The sequence below is a fragment of the Trichomonascus vanleenenianus genome, assembly GCF_965637985.1.
Source record: "Trichomonascus vanleenenianus strain CLIB 3782 genome assembly, contig: TRVA0_025S, whole genome shotgun sequence".
NCBI classification, from domain to species: Eukaryota; Fungi; Ascomycota; class Dipodascomycetes; order Dipodascales; family Trichomonascaceae; genus Blastobotrys; species Blastobotrys vanleenenianus.
In genome coordinates this window covers 127798-145702 of record NW_027481862.1, presented here as the reverse complement: position 1 = coordinate 145702, position 17905 = coordinate 127798, and the positions used below count along the sequence as shown (strand labels likewise).

At 52.0% G+C, this 17905-nt stretch overlaps 12 protein-coding genes across 12 annotated transcripts; 4 read left to right on the top strand and 8 right to left on the bottom strand.

Annotated features, from left to right (window-relative positions):
* Positions 1 to 654: 654 nt before the first annotated feature.
* Positions 655 to 1162, bottom strand: CMD1 (calmodulin; the record flags this gene model as incomplete). The annotated part of the gene is made up of 2 exons (XM_076685498.1): positions 655 to 1104; positions 1160 to 1162. 2 exons carry the CDS (start codon positions 1160 to 1162, stop codon positions 655 to 657), a joined length of 453 nt encoding a protein of 150 aa, XP_076540312.1.
* A 563-nt stretch (positions 1163 to 1725) lies between these two features.
* ALG1 (chitobiosyldiphosphodolichol beta-1,4 mannosyltransferase) lies at positions 1726 to 2970 on the top strand (the record flags this gene model as incomplete). Its single annotated transcript, XM_076685497.1, has 1 exon — positions 1726 to 2970. The coding sequence occupies one exon, from the start codon at positions 1726 to 1728 to the stop codon at positions 2968 to 2970; it is 1245 nt and encodes a 414-aa protein (XP_076540311.1).
* Positions 2971 to 3501: 531 nt separating this feature from the next.
* On the bottom strand, positions 3502 to 4653 carry RPD3 (histone deacetylase Rpd3p; the record flags this gene model as incomplete). Its single annotated transcript, XM_076685496.1, has 1 exon — positions 3502 to 4653. The coding sequence occupies one exon, from the start codon at positions 4651 to 4653 to the stop codon at positions 3502 to 3504; it is 1152 nt and encodes a 383-aa protein (XP_076540310.1).
* A 105-nt stretch (positions 4654 to 4758) lies between these two features.
* On the top strand, positions 4759 to 5393 carry SRB2 (Srb2p; the record flags this gene model as incomplete). Its single annotated transcript, XM_076685495.1, has 2 exons — positions 4759 to 4772; positions 4838 to 5393. The coding sequence occupies 2 exons, from the start codon at positions 4759 to 4761 to the stop codon at positions 5391 to 5393; spliced, it is 570 nt and encodes a 189-aa protein (XP_076540309.1).
* Positions 5394 to 5621: 228 nt separating this feature from the next.
* TRVA0_025S01552 (uncharacterized protein) lies at positions 5622 to 6038 on the bottom strand (the record flags this gene model as incomplete). Its single annotated transcript, XM_076685494.1, has 1 exon — positions 5622 to 6038. One exon carries the CDS (start codon positions 6036 to 6038, stop codon positions 5622 to 5624), a length of 417 nt encoding a protein of 138 aa, XP_076540308.1.
* A 139-nt stretch (positions 6039 to 6177) lies between these two features.
* On the bottom strand, positions 6178 to 7443 carry FUN26 (nucleoside transmembrane transporter FUN26; the record flags this gene model as incomplete). Its single annotated transcript, XM_076685493.1, has 1 exon — positions 6178 to 7443. The coding sequence occupies one exon, from the start codon at positions 7441 to 7443 to the stop codon at positions 6178 to 6180; it is 1266 nt and encodes a 421-aa protein (XP_076540307.1).
* A 490-nt stretch (positions 7444 to 7933) lies between these two features.
* TRVA0_025S01508 (uncharacterized protein) lies at positions 7934 to 10547 on the bottom strand (the record flags this gene model as incomplete). Its single annotated transcript, XM_076685492.1, has 2 exons — positions 7934 to 10386; positions 10439 to 10547. 2 exons carry the CDS (start codon positions 10545 to 10547, stop codon positions 7934 to 7936), a joined length of 2562 nt encoding a protein of 853 aa, XP_076540306.1.
* Positions 10548 to 11522: 975 nt separating this feature from the next.
* TRVA0_025S01486 (uncharacterized protein) lies at positions 11523 to 11780 on the bottom strand (the record flags this gene model as incomplete). Its single annotated transcript, XM_076685491.1, has 1 exon — positions 11523 to 11780. One exon carries the CDS (start codon positions 11778 to 11780, stop codon positions 11523 to 11525), a length of 258 nt encoding a protein of 85 aa, XP_076540305.1.
* An 889-nt stretch (positions 11781 to 12669) lies between these two features.
* Positions 12670 to 14388, top strand: KIN3 (serine/threonine protein kinase KIN3; the record flags this gene model as incomplete). Its single annotated transcript, XM_076685490.1, has 1 exon — positions 12670 to 14388. One exon carries the CDS (start codon positions 12670 to 12672, stop codon positions 14386 to 14388), a length of 1719 nt encoding a protein of 572 aa, XP_076540304.1.
* A 450-nt stretch (positions 14389 to 14838) lies between these two features.
* ADE1 (phosphoribosylaminoimidazolesuccinocarboxamide synthase) lies at positions 14839 to 15750 on the bottom strand (the record flags this gene model as incomplete). The annotated part of the gene is made up of 1 exon (XM_076685489.1): positions 14839 to 15750. The coding sequence occupies one exon, from the start codon at positions 15748 to 15750 to the stop codon at positions 14839 to 14841; it is 912 nt and encodes a 303-aa protein (XP_076540303.1).
* A 166-nt stretch (positions 15751 to 15916) lies between these two features.
* Positions 15917 to 16654, top strand: TRVA0_025S01420 (uncharacterized protein; the record flags this gene model as incomplete). Its single annotated transcript, XM_076685488.1, has 1 exon — positions 15917 to 16654. One exon carries the CDS (start codon positions 15917 to 15919, stop codon positions 16652 to 16654), a length of 738 nt encoding a protein of 245 aa, XP_076540302.1.
* A 510-nt stretch (positions 16655 to 17164) lies between these two features.
* ISA2 (Isa2p) lies at positions 17165 to 17665 on the bottom strand (the record flags this gene model as incomplete). Its single annotated transcript, XM_076685487.1, has 1 exon — positions 17165 to 17665. The coding sequence occupies one exon, from the start codon at positions 17663 to 17665 to the stop codon at positions 17165 to 17167; it is 501 nt and encodes a 166-aa protein (XP_076540301.1).
* Between the last annotated feature and the right edge of the window lie 240 nt (positions 17666 to 17905).

Here is a 17905-nt window from a genome sequence, read left to right as displayed (position 1 = left end):
GTGGAACACAAACACTTTGTAATCTCTCGTACTCTACCGCGGCCAAGACTACTCTCACCTGTCGTAGATCCGTTCACAGTGTTCCAGATTCAAGCATCCCCAGGGGCTAGGCACCAACGAGACTTAGCTAGATGCTACCAATGGACGTGTTACAACTTATCGTCACCCATAGCGATATTAAAATGTAGACGAGAGCTTCCAATGCATTCAAATGAACAATATTGCAGTTTTATTGAGTCGGGGAAGGAAGTGCTAGAAGCCTCTAGTATGACTAGGTAGGCAAGCAAAGTTCCCATGGGACTGGATATTATAGATACGATTTTGGACTCGCTTATTGTGACTAAAGATATTCATGTCCGTAGCTGTAAAAAAGTATTCACTAACCAAAGTTACCGGTTCATTTCCTGTAACTAAACGGTACCTGATCAACCAAAAAGGCCTTTATGCTTGAGCTAACCAAATATTGCAAACTAGACAATTTAATCAAGTTCATCAATCAAACCCCATATTCAGTAATTCTCCATATAAGCCTCACTATGTCGCTCAATTCGGTCTCGGACACGGAGCTTCTTCGTGGTGAGTTTCAATAAAAAATGGTTCAATAATAATGCAGAAGAGCCAGCTTTTACTACAGTACTACAAATATAACGCTATTTATTTGGTGTTCTGGAGCAGATCGACAAACTCGTTGTAGTTAATTCGGCCATCGCCATCAGCATCAGCCTCTCGGATCATCTGGTCCACCTCCTGGTCAGTCAGAGTCTCGCCAATGGAAGTCATGACGTGTCGCAGCTCAGCAGCCGAGATGAACCCGTTGCCATCCCGGTCAAACACCTTGAACGCCTCCCGGATCTCCTCGTCAGAATCAGTGTCTTTCATCTTTCGCGCCATCATGGTCAGAAACTCTGGGAAGTCAATGGTGCCGTCGTTGTCGACATCGACCTCGTTGATCATGTCGCTCAATTCGCTCTCGGATGGATTCTGGCCCAGGCTTCGCATGACGACACCCAACTCCTTGGTGGTGATCTGGCCGTCGTTATCCTTGTCAAAGAGCGAAAAGGCCTCCTTGAAAGCTGAAATCTGCTTTTCGGTAAGTTGATCCGCCTACGCGACTCGTTAGCCTAACCATATTCCATCAAAAATGAAGCTATCTACTCACCATCGTTAAGTCTACACGTTTGGTACAAAAGTGGTCGCGTGGAAGGCGAAAAGGGGAGGGAGGGATTGTTTGGGTGGTGATTTGGGAGGTTACCGGCGCAGGACCAGCATGCCAGGCCATGCATCACCACCACCACCTTAAGAAAAGGGGTGGAACACGACAAATCATCTAAATATTTTTGTCGACGACAGCCCGGGAAGAGTCGTCGCATGTATATATAGGTAGCAAATACCCATCTGTTTGAATACCCCATAATTTCGAAGTAAGCCAACTTGAGTCCTTGAACCCCGTTCAGTTTAATTGAGGATAGAAAGGGAGCCCTTCTACCAAGTTGAGTTCAATTGAGGATAGAAAGTAGCCACCCACCTGCAGTTAAGTCCAATTGAAGGGTAGAAAATTGAAGGATGACGTGGACACACATAGCTATCGTAGTACTCGTACTACTCTATATACTGATCCCGACCTTCCTCTACCTTGTGAGCCCCCCACCTCCAAAGCGCGAGGATTTGGACCGCAGGAAGCGGGCACTCATACTCGTGCTGGGCGACCTGGGCCATTCGCCGCGCATGTCGAACCACGCCCTAAGCCTGGCCCAGGCTGGGCTCGACGTGATCCTGTGCGGGTACGACGAGTCGCCCGTGAGCGCAGAGGTAGCTGAGAACCCACACATAACCATAAAGCCTATAGAGCAGATCAGGAACACTACGGGGATGCCATTCGCGCTATTTGCGGTGCGAAAGGTGGCACTCCAGCATGTCGTTCTGTTTAGGCTGCTCAAGCAGTACCGACACCAGGTTGAGTACCTGTTTGTGCAGAACCCGCCGTCGATCCCCGTACTGGGCGTATCGCGGTTCTTCGTGCTCTTCATGTCGCAGCGGACACGGCTAGTCGTGGACTGGCACAATCTCGGGTACTCCATCCTCGCCCTCAAGCTCGGGCGGCGGCACCCGTTCGTGTGGGCCTACCGCATCTACGAGGCCCTGTTCGGCCGGATTGCTTACGTCCACCTGACGGTCACCGTCGCCATGGCCAGGCGTCTGCAGCGTGAGTTCAAGATGAACGCTGCACGGATCATCCCGCTGTATGATCGCCCGGCGCACCAGTTCAAACCGCTCTCGCAAGGCGACCGGGCCAAGGTCATTGACGCCCACCGCGACACGCTTTTCGACGGCGTGGACACCGCCACCCACCGCATTGTCGTCACCTCAACCTCGTATACGCCAGACGAGAACCTCTACACTCTGCTCGATGCCCTGGAGCAGTATGCAGCCGCCGCCGCACATGACGCCACCGCCCAGGGTAAGAAGCTGCCCCTGCTGCGCGTCATCATCACCGGCAAGGGACCTATGTACGACGAGATGCAGAGGGAGATTGCCCACCGCAAGCTGGAGCCCATGGTAACCGTACGTAGCGCCTGGCTTGCGAGCGAAGAGTACCCCCAGGTTTTGGGCACCGCAGATCTCGGCGTCTCGTTGCATGAGTCTAGCTCCGGCGTGGACCTGCCGATGAAGATCGTCGACCTCTTCGGATGTGGTGTGCCTGTGGTCGCCGTGGGGTTCGCAGCGTTGCCGGAACTGGTTAAGCAGAACGACAACGGCATCATCGTGCGCGACAGCTCTGAGATGGCCGCGGCGTTCCAAAAAGTGTTCTCCAATCAGGCGCTCCTCAGCAACCTGAAGCGGGGGGCTATGCGCGAGACGCACTCGCGGTGGGAGCCCCTCTGGCACGAAAAGCTCGGGCGTCTGTTTGGTGATCTCCCTCCGGAAGAAGAAGGCGCTGACGACGACAGCGATGGCCATCACAGTGACTAGCCGTATAAATACTCCGCATAATCATTAGCCAACCATTAGATAAGCACAATGGCTCACCAATTGGACTGTAGAAAGGTTCACCAGGGTCCGACATTGAAGGACCATCTCAAGGCTATATCCCACATCAATCCTCGTGCTTCGGGTAAGTTTGGTTGCCGATTGAAAAGCCTGCAGTTTCTTCTAATATCGTAGACCCGTTTCTATTTCGTGACCTCAATGGGTTGTATGAATGCAAGCTCTGTTTCGCGGCATTCGCAAACGAGAAGCGCTATGTTGAGCATACGCGGTCAGAGACTCATCGGCGCTGCCTCCAGACCCTCTCCGCGCATATTAGATAGTCATCCCCAATTGTGATGGCCCCCAGCGAATAGCCTAACGTATGAAATGCCCCAAAGAATACCTCAATAACATATAAGATGACGACTGCCTCAATGAGACTTCAACAACATGTATAATGATAAATGCCCCAAAGTAACCTAATATAACATGTATCATGGAGAATTGTTCCAATTAAACGTAAATGGATCTTGCTCAGTTGGGTTCAAATGTGTGGACAAGCTGGTCAATGTAATCCTGATCATTCTCATCAGCCATGAGCGAGCACGGAACATCAAACTCAAAAGAGTCCTCCTTGTAATCATCATAATACTCATGGTCTGGAATATCCGTCCACGCTGGACGGCACCCCAGAGCAGCACTGGTGACGGCCGCCAGACACCGCGCCGTGTCAGCATGATGGTACCCTCCACCACTAAGCAATAGCGTCGGGATCTCCCACCTGAGCAGCTGTATCAACGAATCGACATACCCCGGCACTGTGAGGTTCCACTGGCGGTGCACGTCTCGAGTTAGCCCGTCGCAGCCACACGTAATAACGAGAGCGTCCGGCGCGAAGCGGGTCTTGGCAGGCCTGATCACCCGGTCCACAAGCTGACGCAACGACTTGTCAGACAGCCCGCGTCTTGTAGGCAAGTTTATCGTGTAATTGACCCCATTTAGCTTGCCCCGGTCGGAGAGCTTGCCAGTTCCGGGGTAGAATCCGGCATCGTAGCGGTGGACCGAGACGCATAATACCTTGTTTGACGCTGCAAACGACCCTTCTACGCCATCTCCGTGGTGGAGATCAAGATCAATGCACATTATTTTATCAAAAGACGATCGTCGCAGGTGTGCTACTGCGAGAGCTATGTCGTTGATGTAGCAGAATCCGGCAGCCCTTGCTCTCCGGGCATGATGCCTTCCGCCGGTCCAATTGATAGCAACAGGGGCCGGGTTTTGGCCTTTGTTGGCAACGAGATACTCTACACATGCCATGGTGGCCCCAGCTATTTGCAGAACATAGTCCTTGAGCCCAGGGAACACCGGACAGTCGTACGACAGCCCATAGCGCTCCAAAACATCTTCCTCTTGAGAACTCTCACTGCTATCGCTTCTATCACTATAATCCTCTTGGCTATTCTCTGTTTCTTCTGCAGAGAGCAAGACATCGACGAATCGCCGGTCATGGTGCCGGGCCAGGTCCGCCGCAGTCACCTTTGCCGGGCAAATCACGTCAAGGTGGTTCGTCAGTCCAAACGCGTCAATGAGCGCATGTACCCTTGAGGCCCTTCCCTCATTAGACGGCAGTTTATCCCCGGCCTTTATCAGCTCAGGACTGTACACGTACGCGACATGTGATCTCATCTTTGTGACCCCGTAAGTAGTAGTGTAGTTGGTGTTCCGTCCGGGTACCCTACCCTACCCGGCGAACCTCTACCCTCCTAGTTGTGTGAGAGTAGTCAAACGACGATGGGTCTGTCGGTGTAAGTCTCAACGAGATATCGTATAATGAACGAAATAGTGTAAGAATGTAGGCTAACAGGTGTAGAGTATTCCTCGAGTCTGACACGCTGGTGACCCGGATCGCCACGCTCCAGGATCAGATCTCGAACATCATGTCGGCGAACCTGGGCAAGTGGCAGTTCGAGTACAAGCTCTATCGCGAGAACCCCGCATCCAAGGATACGTTGAGCGGCCAGCCGGACCGCTTTCTTTACACGCTGAGCCACGCACAGCTGCCGGGTGAGGTGGTGTGCGTCACAGATGGCGTCGCCACGACGCTGAAGGGCGACTTTGATCTCATCCTCATGACGAAGTTGCAGAGTTTGTGGATCCCGCGGCAAACGATGAAGGGCGATGGTAACATGTACGAGATTGGCGACGGCGAGTTTGTGTTCAGGCTGGTCAATGTCACGCTGCAGGGCGTGTTCAAGGGATTGCTGGTTGAAGTTGAGTATAGCGGGCCAGCGACTGACAAAGACGCTGTCATAGCGAAGATCAACGGCCTGCTTGGCCAGTTCGGTATGACGTACACGAAAGATAAGCTTGCGACGAACCGTAAAGAAACAGCACAACAATATATAGAGTGTTTACTAACGAGATAAGCTCTTAATTGATCTAGAGTAACGACAGTTGTATAAATGACAGGAAAAATGGCAATCATATCATTGAATGGAGAACGACAACTAAGGGGGGGGGGGCATAATTGACGGGAGTAATTGAAGGTTAGCATAATTGACTGGAATAACTGGAGACGAGTGGCGGGAGTAACTAGAGATTATGCGGGAGTAACTTGAGATTAGGAGCGGGAGTAACTGGCATTAGTAGAGGGGTCATTGAGTGGAGGTTAGACCTTTTCGGACAATATCAAACCCGTAATCTTGAGGGTACCCGTGATCCGACACGGCATGCTCGTTGCGGTCCACGGAGGTTTTGAAAACCCTTGGGCAAGACTCTACAAAGCACTTGAAGACACTTTCGCCCCGGTCGCGCAGCTCAGCAACCAAGTGATCATGCAACTCGCGTAGATGGAGGTCTAGGAGGTGCTCGCTCGGGAACCGGCCGCGGCACTCAAAGCAGTGGAACGTGTGGCAGTCGTAGTAGTGCTGTTCAAACTCCGAGTCCGTCAGCTCCACGGGAGTTTCGGAGCATGTCGGCGGCAAGTTGCACAAGATGGTCGTCTGGGTCTCCTCGAAGGCTTTGTAGTATTTCTTGTGCCTGACGAAATCCTCCTCGCGAGGTCTCTTCATATCTTATCGGTGGTTGGAAATTCGGACGCGCCGGAACAATTCACGTCCGGCATGCCTGAACTAAGTGATATGAGCTCAGAACATCTAAATAGTCTATTTCTATCGCGGCCCACAATAAAGGATTTCAAATTAAATATGTCTAGTCAAGAATGGCTACAAAAATAAAGCTGGTGAGACTTCCAGCCGCTAAGCCAAGTGAAAGAGCCAAAGTCATGAACCCTCCGGCAGCCTCCTTCTCCGAGGCATCTACATAATCTGGAGCCGTCATCATGGCACTGGACCCAAGATGGCCATTAGTGATTCCAAATGCAAGCTGTAGAATGAGATAGAACGCGTCGCTGGCTATGATCGACTCGCCATGAATGTTGGTGAGGAAGAACGCCGGAATGAAGATGAGTCGAAGCGCTGCGTAGCACGACATGGTGTACCCATTGGAGACAACGAGCTTTGGATACCCGCACAAAATTCGACCGGTCAGGTCGCCTATGTTCCAAATGAGAAAGACCGTGGGTATAAAGTACTCTGGACGCATGCCGTTAACGGACTCGACGTTGTTCGCAAAGACTGGGTACACCAGCGTCACACAGAATGTCATAAACACCGTCGACGACGGAATGAAGAGCTTTGTGAACAATACCGTGAGACTAGTATGCCTCTTTGCCCCGGGCGCACTAGAGTCTTGCTCTTCTTCTACACCAGTAGAGGCTCGGACATAACTTTGCCTATGGCGCTGCTGGACAGTAACGAACATTCCAAACGCCAAGGCTGCGAAGAGTGTGGCCACGAGGAAGTACCCAGCAGACGACTTAACATCGCTCTTCGAGTGGCTCGACGCAGTTGCGCTTAGAATTGAAATAGCAGGCGGCAGCACACCCGACACACCCTGGCCGACCATTATCGCTTGCGTCAACACAGGACTATATTGCTTGTTCACGACGGCAAACGAGCCGTTTTGCGCAAATGCTGTGCCTACAGTAGACACAAAGATGGCTGTGAGCGCAAACAGAAAGTACAGAGCAGATGGGACGCCTGGAATAGCACATGAAAGTGCCATAATAATGAATGTCACGGCGATTAACAGCTCACCAACGATAACTCGTCCGTGGTAGCTGGTGCTCTGTCTATGTGCGAGGGCTAAGCTCGTAACAGTGCCTGTTACGGTACTGACAGTCATGACCGAGCTCGGAAAGACCGATCGAAGCCCAGGGCTGTCGGCTAACCGCTCATTAAAATAGGCCGTGGCCGCCAGGAAGCTATTCCATGGCCACAAGTAGGATACACCGATGCACAGAAACGTCAGGTACTCAAGGGTCAGCACCTGCCTGAGAGTACTCTCCTCGGGCTTCCTCACGTCATATTCAATACCCCCCTCGCCGTCAAGCAGCAGGTCTGCTTCTTCCGACATTGCAAAATATTCGTGACAATCCTATAGGTACCGTTGGTAATGATTACGCGGTGGTTGTTATCTCTCTGCAGTAGTCATCCCCCACGAGTGGGCGATCTATAGGCGGAAGACCGCTATATACAATGTAGGTTCCCAACTATAGGCTCACCGCCAATTCAACGATTCAATATGGTACAGAAATGCCTAGGTAGCTCTGATTTATCGCCAATGGTGTAGTCTATGTTAGCTTTAGTCTCAGAATTAATATCTTAACATGAGGCCATGAAATAATTTCATTCCTGGAAAGGGGGACTTGGGGGTTTCCCCCAAACTACCGGGTCTGGGGCAGAGCACCAGTAGCATGACGGTTACGGTTCCAGGTGTAGTAGCTCTAATATATCGCTAAACGATAGTGATAGAGTCTATTTATATGAATACTCTCTGTTGAATTAATATCTTAGTATGAACATCTAGGCACTATTGTGTATCAGGTCTTTTGACACAACATGGGTTAAGCTTTCAATTCACCTGCCCAGGAGCTGGGTACTACTCGGAAGACCTTAACATCGCCGGCTGTCATGTGAGCGAAATTATGCGCGCCGCTGCACACCTGCTTGACACCTCCAGTATTCTGATGAACAATGTTAATGTTGTCGCCGTCTAGAGCCGTTACAACTGCAGTATGATCTGGCGAGCCACAAGTGGAAGTAGATTCCAGAGACTGGAACACCACTTCCCTGTACTGGATGATATCGCCCCTCCGGATGTACTCCTTATGAACAAGCGGGCTGGCTGCTCCTCCAGATGATGCGTTAATATGGTAGATGAGAGCACCATGGGTCAGTCCCTGCGAACCAAGACCGACATTGTTCGTGCCGTGAACAATAGCTTGCTGGGCGAGAGTCCAGCACTCGCCATTGCCCACCTGTGTGCCCTTTTGAGCCTCCGCCCACGAGGCGACTTGGTTGCCAAACTGCTCACTGTAGTTATACAATTCCTGCGGCGACAGCTCTGGCGGCGGTGGGACGTCTTCTCGCTGCACCTGGATCGTGCCCAATGGGTTCGAATTCTTCCATGTGAGATGGAACTTGACAATTGAAAGGTCATCCGGGATACGGAGCGCGATATTCAACGCATAGTCATCCCCGCTGTAGCTAGTGGAGTATGTTTGGTTGTATCCTTGCAAGTCATTGGGCAATTGAATGGGCTGTTTGGCGAACCACGCCGAAATGAGCTCCAAGTCAAACCGTTTGTTGCTGCCAGTACCCTGTACTGTCGGAGGCTGACGTGGTGTAGGTGGAGGAACTGCCGGCTTGTTTGCCAAGTTGAGCTGCGGTGGTGAAGGGGCAATAGCAGGCGCTGTTGGGGCACTGGCGTCGTTAGGAGTAGTAGTGCTACTAATGGAACCGTCAGTGGACGTCCTCAAAAGATGAGGCTTCTTAGGTCGGGGAGGTGGAGGCGGCTTCTTCTTTTTAAGCCCTGAAGGCGGCACGTGTGGTGGAATTGGTGATGTTTTCGATGACGAATGAGATCTCAAATTGGCAATTTCTGCAGCGAAATTTGGCTGCTGCGGCTGCGGTGAAGGCGAATTGTGGGCAATATTTGGTTGTGGAGAAGGGGCATTAGCCTCATAGCCGCCAATGGAAAGATTTCGCGTTTGGTTTGCCAAATCTTCCGTCACATTGTATGCTGGCGGTGGATGCGATGGAGGAGGCGCATCTGCAAATTCTGGCTGATGTTGTGGTGCCGGGGCTGGTGGCGATGGACGCGTTGGAAGCCGTGGAGGAAGCGGAGCTGGATTGTCAGGTCGTGCTACCGGACGTGGTGGAGGTGGTGACTTCGTGGTAGCTGTCGGGGTGGTTGAATTCGGCGGCGAGAAATGATTAGGGCCAGACAAGCTCGTCCGTGTTGGCGGTGGCGGTGGCGCGTTCCCTGGAGATGACGATTGAGGCCGTCCAAAAACTGGGGGAGGAGCGAACGACGTAGGGTCAGGCAACGACGGCTTGGACTGATCGTTTGGAGGAGTTGGGGTGGTCCCTGGCTGCGGAGGAGGCGGGCCCGCGTGAGTCGACTGATTTGGCATATGAATTGCTGCAGAAGAAGGGTCCCCGAATCTCGGTGGTAATGGGAATGAATTTGGGTCTGGAAGGAGCGCTTTCTCGGCTTCTGGAGTATTCCCCCTAGGAGGCAAGTGAGGATGTAGTGGGCTCAGGTTTCGCGACGGCAGAGCCGGAGCTGCCAGTGGAGGAGTCCCTGATGAAGTTGGATGTGGCCCTGGAGGAGACGCGTAGTTGCTATGCGCTTGCTGAAGTGGAGGAGGAGGCGCGTAGCTGCTATTGGTTTGTTGTTGAGGAGGAGGAGGAGGCGGCGCGTAACTGCTCTGAGCTTGTTGAGGTGGTGGTGGAGGTGCGTAGTGGCTGTGGGCTTGTTGCGGCGTAGGAGGCGGCGGCGGCTGGTACTGACTTGCTGGCTGATGTTGATCCTGCAGAGGAGGACCAGGAGGAGGTGAGTAATGGGATTGCGGCGGTTGGTACTGATTCTGTGTTGGAAGAGGTGGAGGAGGTTGGTATTGGTTCTGAGGAGGTGTTCCAGCATGTGGCTGGACACCTGGAGGAGGCGGTGGTTGATATCCTGCCTGAGTTGGCGACGGTTGATACTGGGCAGCTGGTGGCTGATACTGGGTCTGAACTGCCGGTTGTTGATACTGGTTCTGGGAGACTGGAGGCTGCTGATATTGCGGTTGCTGATACTGGGAAGTACTCTCAGGCTGCTGGTACTGCGGCTGCTGGTATTGCGGTTGCTGATACTGTGGCTGCTGATATTGTGGCTGCTCGTACTGGAAAGTGCTATGAGTCTGCAACGGTGGAACAGGCTGAGGAGGACCTGGCAGCTTCTTCGGTGGAGCCGGGAATTGTGACGGATCTTTCAATGCCGACAATGGTCGGGCATTGACTACATTCTCCTCTGACAAATCAGTTAGCTTTCTTCGTCGGTGGATGTTGCCGTGTAAACTTACCATGCGGGGAGCCACCACCTCTGCCAGGAATTTTCTTCCAATCGCCGCTCTCTTTCTTTTGTTTCGCCTTGTTGGATGCTTCGTCCAACTTCGCCTTGCTCTCCTTCATAAACTTGTTGAAGGACGACATGGTGGTTGGAGGAATACAGCGTGTTTACTTGTGAATTGTGCTGCTGTATTGCTTGATGGTGGCTATGGCCGGAGGTTTCATCAGTGCATCGCCTACCACCCGACGCGTCAGCCCCCCGCTGAATGAGAACGATGCAAGGACCAATTGTAGCCATATTTCAGTATTTTAATGCTGTTTTTAAACCGATTGAAGTAATTCGCATTGCGTGCTCAGTTTGTTTCGTTTATCTAGCCAATTCATTCGATAATACAGCCGCATGACGTGCGGCGCTAATTGAAATTAATATCCCGGTACAACGTTGAAGTAGTATAAGGAATTTATTGTTTTAAAAGATGGAATATATCAAAAGTACCCCATAAATGGAGTATCTGGACCTTATCCTTCGGGCCAAGTTATTCAAATGTTATTGTTCACTAACCATTGAACTGCGATCAACTTCCAGGGATTGCGTCCAGGGTCCTCCTGTACTAGCCAGGAAATGCTGGAGTGCAGTGCCATTACACATAAGGGAGGACTGGTTGATATTTCCTCAGCCAAATTGGTAATGGCAATTCCATAGACTAAGTATCGAACCGTAACACGGCGTAACATGTATACTTACTACTATCAGGCAGATAGATATACGGTGAGAGGAGCCATATTGCTTGCTAAGTTATTGATAATACAAAAAAATGATAACTTCCTCTGGTTAATGCTGACCTGGGCTAGGTTGCAATGCCCCGAGGAGCTGGCCAATGGCTCCAAGCAGACCGCTGGCTGGCCTAGATGAGTTGCTGGAACTGCTGTTGACGATCTGGCCACCAGAACCGCCAGCATTACCAGCATTACCATCGTTGCCTCCAGATCCCCAAATGAGGCCACCGCCGCCGTTACCAGCATTACCACCGTTACCGCCGACGCCGCCAGTACCGCCATTGCTTCGCTTAACAAGACCCAGTTTGCCAAGAAGTTGGCTCAAGAGAACCTCCAAGGAGCTGCTGTTTTGACTGCCGGTTTTGAGGTAAAGATCTGGCCACCAGAGCCGCCATTACCACCACTGCCGCCAGATCTGCCAATCAGTCCACCGCCGCCATTGCTGGCGTTGCCACCGTTACCGCCAACACCGCCTGATCCACCGGAGTTACCTCGTTTTCGGAGAGAAGGTTGATTAGTATACGTCTGATGGGCCTGGAAGGTCCGGGGGCTTTCGAGCTTGCAGTTGGAGTCGACCATATTGCACGAGATGGTGTATTCGCCGTCGGTGCATTCGAGTTTGTAGTTGCTCAATTGCACTGGATGTTCGACAATGATACCGTCGGTGTCAATTCCAGTAAACTGGCAAGTAGATTTAGGATTAGCACCGCATGGAACGACACAGTGGGCTCTCGTCGCAATCGGTCTGGGGTCCAACGTCCAACTTTTCCACTCTAGCGAAGTCCAAACACACTTTCTATAACATATTACCCGGTATACTTTAGCTTAACTGAGTAAAAATTCAATTTACGCATATTACCATTACGACAAAATTCAGCTTAGGCGCATGTTGCGACCTATGTAATCTCAATGAGTACTACCGTATCCCTACTTAAAGGGAGGTGTCACTGAAGTGCGTATACGCATTATACCCTTATTTTATATATTGCGATCGACATGACATTCTTGGCGACAGGCATCAAAGTTATCTTTCACATTCTGACAGGCCGATTACTAAAATAGACATACGGCTACAGCAGAGACTTACCTACTACAGTAACAATTTCAATGTACCATACCAGGTGGTAAAACCCTTTGCGATGGTGCGCGTATTGCCATTCGGTGTATCCTTGGTTGAAGCCAACCCCCTATTTCCCTCGTCCACTGAGAACAACTAAAGAAACTGTAAGGCCTGGCCTCCATCAAAGTGACACTAGTAGTCGCGTTTTCAAACGCGTAATTTCCAATGTTTACGTGATTTTTCCACTGTTTCAGAGTTTCCCACAGTAGGGGTCCAGGCGGTCCCAAACGGTCCAAAGGTAAACACCGCCAAACACTATCAACAATTCACCATCAAATACCGCCAACCCGACGATAAAATCAGTGTCGTTTTGGCGAAGAATAAAATCCTCCGGGCGACGAAAGAACCATGAACCTCTCGGGCGACGGCTTTGAGTGTCTCGAGCTCATTGGCCGGGGCTCGTTCGGCCAGATTCGCAAGGTGCGCCGCATAGCAGACGGCCGGGTTCTGGTGCGCAAAGAGATCTCCTATAAGAGCATGAACCAGAAGGAGAAGGCCCAGCTTATTGCCGAATTCCGCATCCTCAAGTCGCTCGTGCATCCCAACATCGTCCAGTATCTCTACCACGAACACGTCCAGGACGAGCACGTTGTGCACTTATATATGGAATACTGTGGAGGAGGAGACCTCGCGGGGCTCATTCGGCAGTGCCGCGAGTCCAACGAGTACGTACCGGAGAGCATTGTGTGGAGCATATTCACGCAGCTCATCCTGGCCCTCTACCGGTGCCATTACAACTCGGACCCGCCGCCTGCAGGGGACCTGTTCTCGCTAGATCCGGAGATCGAGGCGCCGAATCCGTCTACTATCATCTTGCATCGCGACATCAAGCCGGACAATGTGTTCTTGGACGGTGAAAATTGCGTCAAGCTTGGCGATTTCGGGCTGGCCAAAATGCTGGACCAGGAACACTTGTTGGCAAACACTTATGTCGGGACGCCATACTATATGAGCCCAGAGGTATTAATGGACCAACCGTACACGCCTCAGAGCGACATTTGGTCGCTGGGGTGTGTCATTTACGAGCTGTGCAGTCTACACCCGCCTTTCCAGGCGAAGTCGCACCTGTTGCTGTCGCAGAAGATCCGCGAGGGAGTCTATCCGGCCATCCCAGAGTGCTACTCTTCGACTCTCAACAAGACGATCTCGGCTTGTATCAACACGAATCCGCACCAGCGACCCACCACGGCGACATTGCTCAAGTTAGACGTTATAAAATTGTGTCGTAAGGAGCGCGAAATCTCTGATCTCCACAAGTCGCTCCAGGGCGTGGACGAGGAGCTGAACCGCCGCGAACAGATGCTCATTGAGCGCGAACAGCAGCTCATGAAGGAGTTTGAGGAACACAAAGAAAGCTTGGAGCACGAAGTATGGACGCGGCTCGAGAAGGAGCTGTCATCAGCAATCGAAAAGGAAGTCGACCGCCGCGTCGAGCTTATTCTCAAAGAGAAGGCGGCAGCTGTAGCCACGGCTTCCGCTTCGTTTACTCCAGGGTCGCCTCCTCGTGCTCAGGGATCTCCGTCCTCAGACATATCAATGGTGTCCCCCGCGTCCCCTACTCTGTCGAGCCGCAATGTACGCGGCCCTCGGTCTATCCGTGACAATATTATATCGCCTTTACGGGCAGCTCGGCAGCCATTCGACGACGTGTCGAACCATCAGTTTACGCCCTCTAGCCCGCTGTCCTCATACTCGTCTTCCAAGAGCACTGGGACTTCTCAGACGAGCACGAATTCGGGCTACACTTCCAACTGGCAAACTGCAAAGGACATTAAGCCCAGCGCAAGCGCAGCTGCCAGTAGCAGTAGCGGAAGCACGTCTCCACAGCGCGCAGCTCCTTATTATCACATTGTGCACGGCGGCATTGGCATGGGTGCCGCCGCCGCAAAGGCCAAGCTAATGGGCATAAAAGGGACGCCTGGGTCGCTTGGGCGAGCGACAGTACAGATCCAGCGCGACAGCAATCCTGAGCCGTCAGTATGGGATGAAGCCATCCACGGGGACGATATGCCCAGTCCGTTCCTCAAACGGTGGGAACGTCGCATTGACATGAACTCAAACCGGTAACGAACACTCCTAACGACTTATGATTGGTTAATAATATTTAATGTACAGTTTAAGAACAGCCTCCACGGAGTGGAGCTGGGTCTGGGGGCTGCCCCCCCCCCCCCAGGTCAATTGAAGCACCCCAAACCCCCTTGGTCGCTACAAGCTCTCCGCAAAGCGAAATTTCAGGGATCTGGGGGCCGTGCCCCAGGTCAATTGAAGTAGCGGGGTGTACATGGGGGAACTAGTCCCCCCGAACCCCCCTGGGGCTCCGCTTCGCGGAGGTCGATATCAGCAGGATGAGTCATTAGTATGCATTGAGCGGTGTAACAAAGCTGTAACCGACGTTGTTGCAAGCTTTGTAACAAACTGTTGCAACAGGGTTGGGGCCGTAACAAATTGCCAAAGCTTCGCAAAATGTATATAGTTGTACTGTTATAATAAGAAAATATACAAAAGACCAAACAGGGACTAGTCAACCCACTTGTTTCCGGTAAGCGCCTCGTACGCCTCGACGTACTTGGCCTTGGTCTGATCGACGATTTCCTGCGGCATTGCGACGTTTGGAACAGCCTTGAGTTTGTTATCGGTGAGCCAGTTTCGCAGGAACTGCTTGTCGTACGAGTCCTGGCCCTGGCCGACCTTGTATGTGTCCTTCCTCCAGAATCGCGACGAGTCCGGCGTCAGAACCTCGTCGACGAGTACAATGTTGTTGTTCTCGTCGACGCCAAACTCGAACTTGGTGTCGGCAATGATGATGCCTCGGGTCAGGGCGTAGTCCCGCGCAGCCTTGTAGAGCTCGATGGCGAGCTTCTCGAGTCGCGCAGCCATCTCGGCGCCCACGATCTCCGCAGCCCGGTCGGGGTGGATGTTTTCGTCATGCTCGCCCTGCTCGGCCTTGGTCGACGGCGTATAGATCGGCTCGTCAAACGCCTCGCTCTCGCACATACCCTCCCGGACCTTCATGCCGTGGACAGTACCTGACTTCTGGTACTCGCTCCATGCCGAGCCGGTGATGTAGCCCCGCACAATGACCTCAAGCGGCAGAATCTTGTACTTGTGCACAAGCAGACTTCGGCCGTCCAACTGGGCCCGCAGAGCCGGGTCCTCGCCAATGGCCGCAGGCAGAGCCGAGTAAATGCCGTCGACCGGCACCAGGTGGTTCTTGGTGAGCCCGCTCAGGTGCTTGAACCAGAACAGCGACATCTTGGTCAGGATCTTGCCCTTGTTGGGGACCCCGTTCTCCATCGTCACGTCATAGGCGGAGATTCGGTCGGTGGCAACAAACAGCAAAGTGTTCGGGGACACCTCGTAAAGCTCTCGCACCTTGCCCACAGCAATTCGCTTCAAGTGGCCCTTGAGATCTGTCGTCGTTAGAGTCATTTGTGGATGTCGCAACGGCGAAATTTTGCGACCCACGCGGCTGAATATTCCCCGTGCACAGCCGTGCGTCTCTCAACTTTATCAAACACTCCTTCACCATCCACGACTTATCGCGGCCAGCCATTTGGCATTACGTAAAAGGGTGTTTAGAAAGAGCAAGCTTGCGATGGACTCGGAGTTCTTTTTTAATGCGGCGCTGACATGTTTCCGGGCGTCACAGCTGTTTGGCTACGATCCACGGGCCGTTGACCGGTACACACGCGACCTCACCCAAGAGCTCAAAACCATACCATTCCGGGCAACGGTGCGGCAGGAGATGGGGCCACTCAAAAGCCTGGAGTGGGAGGTGTCTCCGTGTGATATCTCTGGCCAGCCAGCCACGGCCAACTATATATATGTGCGGTTCCAGCGCGCATTTTACCGGGTGTGCTTAATCCGGTACGAGACTGGGGCGGCTGTGTTCGCCAATTGCTCCCCGACGGTGCTTCTTGCATGCTTTCGGTGGTTTGCTAAGGAGTTCGACACGACGATTGCGCAGTATGCCGTGAGATCTGAGGTGCTGCTCGAGCAGTATAACCGGTTCATGGCTGCGTGGCTCAAGCAAAGGGGGGACCCTTGTGATTCTCAGCTTATATACATGATTCCAAGGTCAAACAAGCTGCACAAGATAACTATTTCTGTGAAGGGCGAGGACGCTTCGTTGTTTGCTTCGGAGTCTTCTTTGAGTGACGGCGTGAATGCGTACTTGAAGAAGCACACGGCCATTGACTTTGCGCAACTGAGGCTATCACGAGTCAACTGCGCTGGATTTGTGCTGACTTCCAACGGGAAGCTTAAATTGTTCAAGCGGAGTGTTTCTGAGCGAGATCTCAAACATATCATCGAGGCCATTATCGCTGGCTAACTACACTTACTTGTATCATCGAGACATTATCGCTAGGTAACTGCACGCGTGCAAAGCACATCATCGAGGCTAGTATTGATGAGTAGCTACGCTTATAAAGGGAGAAAGGAATGTCTCTATGGCTCAATGACAACAGCTCATAACAAAGGTAAGGGCTCACTAATAATGATGAATGGATGAACGGTAACGAGAGGCTGTATTGCAACTGCTCCCACCGCCAATAATCTCAAATACATTTACAGCATGCATCCCATCTGGCACACAGGGAGAAGGTGATTAATGACGATGAAGGGCTGGATGGCTGGATGGCTAGTGGTTGAATGGATGAATGTCAGAGCAGATGAATGATGGATGAATGAGAATATGGAATGTCAGAAAGTTGTGAAAGTATGAATCGATGATTATCTGAAAGTGGAGATTACTTGAGAGTAGAAGTGGATGAATGCATGAAAGTGGTGAGAGGACAAATGGTTGATGGTTGATAAGTGTATTTACAGATGCAAGGTGGAACTATTTCTTAGTCGGGTCGAAGGAGAAGCTCGAGCCGCAGCCACAGCTCGAAGATGCGTAGGGGCTGTCAACGACCTTGAACTGGCTGCCAATAAGCTCGGTCGTATAGTCCACCGTCGAGTCCTTCAGGATCTCCAGCGACGTTGAGTCTATGACCACGCGAGCGCCGTCCCTCTCGAATATAGTGTCGACGCCCGTATCGATGGTGCTCGCGTCCTTGAGCGAAAGCAGGTACTGGAACCCGTGGCACCCGCCGCTCTCCACTGCAACACGCAGGATCTGGTTCGGCGCGTTGTCCTTCTTGTTGATTTCATTGAGCTTCTCCGCCGCCCGCTCGGATACAGCCACCTTTAGCAGCTTGCCGTCCTCGTCTTTGAACGGGTTGGTGATCTTGGTGAAAGGATCTGGTGCGTTGGGCCCCAGAGTCGGCGTGCTCACGGCAGTTCTAACCATCAGCCGCGGCAGGCCAACGATGCGTCTGGCTGCTAGTCTACTTAGCATGTTTTATCTGTGGAGGTTTGGTCGAGTTCAATAAATTGATTAGAAATATTTTGGGGATGTCCGTATAAGTGCTTGGGACATGTCCGACCTGCCTGAATTATTATTAAACAGAGGGCGATTGGCCAGTCTTCTTTCCGCCTTTCCTGACAGGCTATAAGCAACCTTTATAAAGCTAAAAAACCTTGGAACGGGTATTTGGCTCCTACGGTTAGTCTTGCTGAACTTATGAGTCTTTTTTTT